General features: G+C 54.6%; 2 protein-coding genes across 2 annotated transcripts; both read left to right on the forward strand.

The window, feature by feature from the left end:
* Positions 1–225: 225 nt before the first annotated feature.
* Positions 226–2349, forward strand: BDP55DRAFT_648638 (uncharacterized protein). The gene has a single exon (XM_060573864.1). The coding sequence runs from the start codon at positions 326–328 to the stop codon at positions 2171–2173; it is 1848 nt and encodes a 615-aa protein (XP_060434538.1). The 5' UTR covers positions 226–325; the 3' UTR covers positions 2174–2349.
* Positions 2350–3742: 1393 nt separating this feature from the next.
* On the forward strand, positions 3743–4283 carry BDP55DRAFT_310741 (uncharacterized protein). Its single transcript, XM_060566679.1, has 2 exons — positions 3743–3955; positions 4053–4283. Exons 1-2 carry the CDS (start codon positions 3843–3845, stop codon positions 4162–4164), a joined length of 225 nt encoding a protein of 74 aa, XP_060434539.1. The 5' UTR covers positions 3743–3842; the 3' UTR covers positions 4165–4283.
* Positions 4284–6199: the final 1916 nt, after the last annotated feature.

Here is a 6199-nt window from a genome sequence, read left to right on the forward strand (position 1 = left end):
CCATCTCACTGTTGCCCTGCATGGCTACGTTCGCGTGCACAAGGGCCCAGCCGTCAGCGAGCCCCCCATCGCGAAACCCGCCTTGTCCGGACGCTCCTCGGCACAGTACCACGGCAACGGCTATGCGTCGCTCTTTCAGGACGAGCAGGTGCTTAGTGGGGAGGGCAGGTTGGAGGCTGGAAAATACGAGTTCAAGTTTGATTTAGTTTTTCCCGAAAAGGGCTTACCCAGTAGCATTGATGTACGTCCGGACTTCGCGACTAACGTGGCGAGGCATACTTGCTAACGCGCTCCATTCCAGTTTGAACGAGGCACGATTTCCTACATGATAACAGCAACTCTGACGCGTCCGACCTCGATATCTCCGACATCATCCTGCGATCGAAAAATCCAGTTGGTCGAGCAAATAGACATTGGCTCCCTCGCGCCGCCTCGCCCCCGAACCATCTACCTCGAGCCAATCTCCAAGAAATCGAGACGAAAGCGGACCGCTGGCAACGACAAGAATGCTGCCACAGTGGAAACTACGGAGCAAGGGTCAGATGCTGAGCAGCACGATGCTGAGCGTGTGGTAGAGTCACCAGCGCCGACAGAAGATCATCCGCATGATCCGCTCGAATACCCCCGAAGCCCAACGCACACCGATATACAGAGCGAAGTCAGCGGCGACAGTACCGTCAGCTCGAGCACGGGTATCAGTCTGGCTAGGGCTGAGCCTCAGTTGGCCAGCAGCTCGCTGACAAATTCAAAAATGCAAGCTGTCGATGAAAAGACGATTACGGCAACGATTGAGATGCTGAAGGGCGGGGCTTTACCAGGCGACACAGTGTCAGTCAAGGTCTCGGTGCAGCACATCAAACGGATAAAGAGCATGCATGGTGTCATTGTCACCATGTACCGGCAGGGCAGGGTTGATACGGCACCGCCAGCTTCCATGTTCGCCGACATCATGTCGAAAGAAGAGACCCGCAAGCTGGCGAAAGAAGACTACTACCCGCGGTCACGGACTGGGCTTGGTGGCCTTTCGCTGACCTCGACTTCGTCACTGAGCGTCTTCCGGAAGGACCTGTCCCAGTCTGTTGCTCCACTCATTATCGATCCAGTTACGCTGGAAACGACGGTGACAGCATCGCTCAAGGTGCCCGAAGATGTTTTCCCGACCATCAAAGGCGTGCCTGGGGATATGGTCAGCTTCAAGTACCAAGTGGAGGTCCTGGTCGATTTGGGTGGCAGGCTCGCGAGCCAACTTCAAGGTGGAGGCCAGTCCAGGGTAGCTCAGTTCGCACCCGGGTCGGGAGCCACCGATGGCAACAACGCGGCGCTCAACTCGTGGGGAGGAAACGTGATAGACACGGATCGGTTACGACGCGAAAAAGGTGTCATATCGGTCGTTTTTGAGGTCATTCTAGGTTCTACGGATAGTTCAAGGTTACGCGGGCGGAGTAATACGTTGCGGACGTTGCAGATGCGAGAAGGATCGCTCAGCAGGGAAGAAGTTTCTAGCCCCTGGCCGACGGACGATATCCACGCGGACGACGGTGAGAGCTACTGGCCGCAGCCTCCCGAGATGCCGGGCCCTCTCAGCCGGCAGCCTACGATCACGATACACCCCACGAGTCCTCCAGATGAGATGCAAGCACCAGCTTACGTACCTCCCCCACAAGTTCCGGACGAGGGTAGCATGACGGAGAAAGAGCGGGCACGGCGTCAAGAAGAGAGACTTTTACCGAGTCGACCGCCCCAGATATCAGAAGCGGGCCCGTCAGGGGCATCAGCACCGGAGCCGAACATCTACGACGCCGAGGACGAGCCCCAGTCCGAACTGCAATCGCACCACGGTGCGAATGTGGTGGAGGAAGAGGCATCCGCGCCAACGCTGGAAGATATATCTACCCATCAAGAAGCGCGGACAGAAGACAAACAGGAGCTCGAGCGGCAACGGCTGCTGGTCGAAGCCAGCGCGCCACCGGAATTCCCAGACGATTACGATGCGGGACCCAGTGCGTCGGCATCGGCACCGCCAGCGGACGTGGCCGAGCCGTCGGCGCCGGTACTAGCGGACGAAGACGACTACGGGCAGCAGTACAGTTACAGCACAGAAGCAGGCGCTGGACAGTCCAGCCACCAACACCACGCAGCAGGCTCAGAACCGCTGCCGAGGTATGAGCGATGATGACACATTGGGAGAGGGGTGGGGAGCACGAGGTACGAAGAACCATGGTTGAATAGTGTATAATAAGTGTGGTTGTTGTGAGCATTTGCGAGTGCGTCATCTACAAAGTAACTATAGAGACACGAACGTGTGAAACGAAAATTTGAGAGCGAAAATACAGCAAGCAATATGACATATATTTCAAGTTCACCGCGTTGTCTCGTAACACTTATGCATAAGTGATATATCTAGAGATACGTAATGGTATTGTGAGGAGTGAAGAACCAAGGTCTTGGCGAGGTAGCTTGTTCGGCCCCCCTAGCCGCATGGCATGTGCAGATTGGGCGCTCGGCGAGCCGATTTGACGTGCGATGCACTCGGCAGCCACCCATCTTGGCACGAAGGGTTATCCCGAGTGTTTGGCACCACGGCGTTTGTAAGGCGGCGGGCCATGGGGGCTGCTTGATTCCACCTCCCCCGCCTCTTGGCTGCGAACCATCTCAACTTCTTGAGATGTAGTCGAGGTCTGCCTACGTCGTAGACAGGAGTGATGGGTAGGATAGGAAGGGAGGGGGGGTCCTAAGGGACACCGGGTCGTGGGGGAGGGGGAAGAACGAACGGAAGGGATCTGGTTACACTAGTCTATTTTTCTGACTGCCTTCACAAATCTCATGTATTCCGTACTCTTCATAGCATGCTTGCTTGTTGGGACTTGGAACATGAGAAGGGGGGAAACGGGGGACGGGTGATCCACCGCTGCGACAAGACCCAAAAAATGCTTGTCGAGGCTTGATTTTGGCGATCAAACGCTGCTTTCCCTGTCTTGTCTCTTGTTCCTTTTTTTTTTTTTGTTACAGATTGTCGACGGAAGGGGGGATTTGATTCCCGCCCGGTTCCGCCGGTTCTGCCGTTGGCGGATTTTCCGGCATTTCCTTCCATCTCCCCCTTGGCGAAACTTGGAAGATGCGCAAAGGGCAAAGCATAGGCTCGATTGCCCCATTTCGGCTCCGGAGGCCTAGCGTTGAGCAGATTTTCGAGGTATGGGCTTCTGCTGCTTTTCCTACGCTAGTAAAATCATGCGTTTGTAGTCAACACCTTGGTGGTTTATGATTCCAACAGTTTCCTCTTAGTATGGCACTACTGGGATACCCAAAAAGTCACACGCAATTCCTACTAGAAAGAAGATGCGCATACAACCCGTGCGTGACGTTGTTACGTTGGTCGATGACCTGAGGTTGTAGTCGGCGTCAGGCCAGATGAGAGGTTGTCGTTTCTGAAGGGGACCCCAAGGCTCCAGCCAAGGAGCGGGAACGAACCGGGGGGAGGGGAGGAGGGAGAGTTTGAGACGCCAGCCAACTCGTCGAGACAACCGTCGCCGCAAAAGCTTGGCGGTTCGAACGGTAGGAACGGTACGGTACCGTTCCTTCGAGGGGGGGAGGGGAGCGCCGCCCGCCCGGGGCGGCTGGGCTGGACCCCTTTGGCTTGGCATTGACTGCGACTGTGGTAGGTATATCCTCCTACCTAAGGTTTTACTGCCCTCGTTTTGATAGGTGTAGCTGTGGCAGCTAAACGTATGAACCTAAGGTAGATCTGGCAGCTCATGTGATTTTGATTGCTTGGTGTGCGTCTGTGGTACACCGTTCGTGAGGAGTGATGGAGAGTTTGTGAGGTTTTTTTTTGCTTGCAGCCAATGGGAAGAGGAACGGCGGATGCTCGGCATGAGTTATCATGCCTCTGGATGGAATCTCTGAACGTTTGGTGGCTGAGTCTCGTGTGTGCATATGTTTTCTCCCAGACTCTGAGGTAGGTACGCTATAAGCAGCAAAAAGGCTTAACTGCGGTTTTGCTGTTCTCTTCTGTTCGTACTGCCGCTAATTACTGCGCAATTGGGAATGGGAAGATGTTGGCTGGTGGATTCGTTCGGCACGCTCATGCGGGTACCGGACGGGGGGTTGTTCACTCACATTTCTCACGGTTGGGGGTCCATCTCGATGCCTTTGGACCCAAAGTAGAGGTTTCGAAGAAGATTCCCATTAAATTGTGAAGGGATTGTTAAAGAGTGACACTTGATGTTTTGGATTGGGAGTGGTCGTTATGATTGCTCCTGGTTCGTCAGCTTGCGTAGGTATTGTTCATGCTGAATTCGCGTGTCGCCTAGTGCAGTGCTCCCAAACCTGCAGTGGGAAGAAGATGTCTCACCGGTCCGCGTGAGAGTGTTAGATCATTCGGGACGAGCGACGTACGTAGCAATGTCTCGCTGGAGATGGGCCTCAGTCTCCCAAGATGAGTCGCATGACTACGTTCATGTGCACAGCCCGAGTCGCCAGACTCCATGTTCAAATCTCAAATTCACTCGCTTTGCCTTCTCCCTTTTCTTTGCTCTCCATGCGAGACAAGCGCCCGCGCAGATGCATATCGCATGGGGAGGGAGCAGCAAACGTTAAGCGCGGAGCCTACGATGATGAGTCCAGCTGTCCTAGCCACTTTGGCGGCAACCAATGACCTACCTACACTAATTCTGTCCGAACCAAGGTGCCTCATTCGGTGTTAGCACGACACGAACCGAACCTCGGAATCCAAACATCGTTGGGGTGGGAGTCTGTCATCATGGCGTTCAATGCTGCGGCATGTACCGAATGTACATCCATCTATGCAACGCGCCCAAGGCGAACGAACGAACGAACGAACGAAAGAACGAAAGAACCTATGGTTGGGAATGGGAACGGACCGCCTTTGGATAGGAGGGTGGGTAGGTAGGTAGGTAGGTAATGACTGATGGCCCACCAACCAGCAACTGCTCCCCTTGGAAGAAAAAGACAATGTAATCATGTGAACAAACGACGTCAAGGACTGCCAACATCATCAATGGCAAAAGAGAGAGAGAGGGAGAGAGAGAGAGAGGACGCATCACCAACCCGCCACCGGGGACACGCATCCGGCCAATCAGGGTACCCACCTTTCCCCCAAGTTGTGGCTGGGCGCCGGCGGTGTCGCTTGCCTGGCTGAGCCTGAGCCTGGCCCTGCTGCGCTTTTTCACCGTAAATGGTTGGGTCCGTAGGGTCAGGTCTGCAAGGAACAGTCATCACCTCAGCCATGCCGGGTCTGAACAGAGTGCTGGGCGGTAGAAACCCCCTTCCAAATGTCCATTGTTGGACACCGGGGGCCCCGTAGCTAGGTACCTTAGTGTGGTGCCAGTTGGTTCGGGATTACTCACGGGTACCTCAATCTATCGCGCTCATCGGGCCTTGGCCGATTGTATCTTGTAATGTGCCCTTTCCTCCCCCCCCGCCCCGCCTAAAAACGTGTTCCGTACGAATACAGTACCTAAAAATCGGGTTTTCTCGCTCATTCGGTCCCCAGTGCCACTTACGGCGTGCGCAGCTGTCTTTGGGGGCGCTGTCTTGACGGGGATGGATGGGGCAGGAGAGAAGAAAAAGCTTCGATTCTCGGCCCCGCAGCTCATCGCTCTCTCCGAATGGACGACATCTCAGACCAAGTGACCTCAGCACAAGCAAAAAGGAAAAGCACCTTAATCTGCATGCTGGCAGCAGTGGCAGCTGGGTAAGGGTACCAAAGTACCTATCCGACTACGGATACCTGCACCACCTACCCTATGTGCCTAAGGAACTGAAGAAAAAATGCTTAGACTGAAAAGTACTGGGCTGATACGTCGTACCTTACACCTCCACTGTGACTTGAGGTGGGGGAGGGGGAGCCACCGGGCAGCATCGCCCAGCCCGTCACTTTCGATGCAGAGCAGGGATCTCCTCGAACCTGTCACTAGGCCACTCACCTCTTCACTGCCTTACCTTACTCCATACAGATAGAGAGAGGAGGCGGGGCCCTTTTTATCGACACACGTTTCCGCCTTCTTGCTGTCTCGGATTTCTTTCATCTCACACACTCACTCTCATCCACCTTCTGTCTTTTCTCTCCAGATTCTCCATCAGTCGGCCTCTCACTCTCGCCTTGTCTGAATAGCTTCATTGTTTCACAACATATAAATAACAAAACACAAATCTACACACACACACACATATATACAAG

This window comes from Colletotrichum godetiae (genome assembly GCF_030913485.1).
Source record: "Colletotrichum godetiae strain CBS 193.32 chromosome Unknown BDP55scaffold_5, whole genome shotgun sequence".
NCBI lineage: Eukaryota > Fungi > Ascomycota > Sordariomycetes > Glomerellales > Glomerellaceae > Colletotrichum > Colletotrichum godetiae.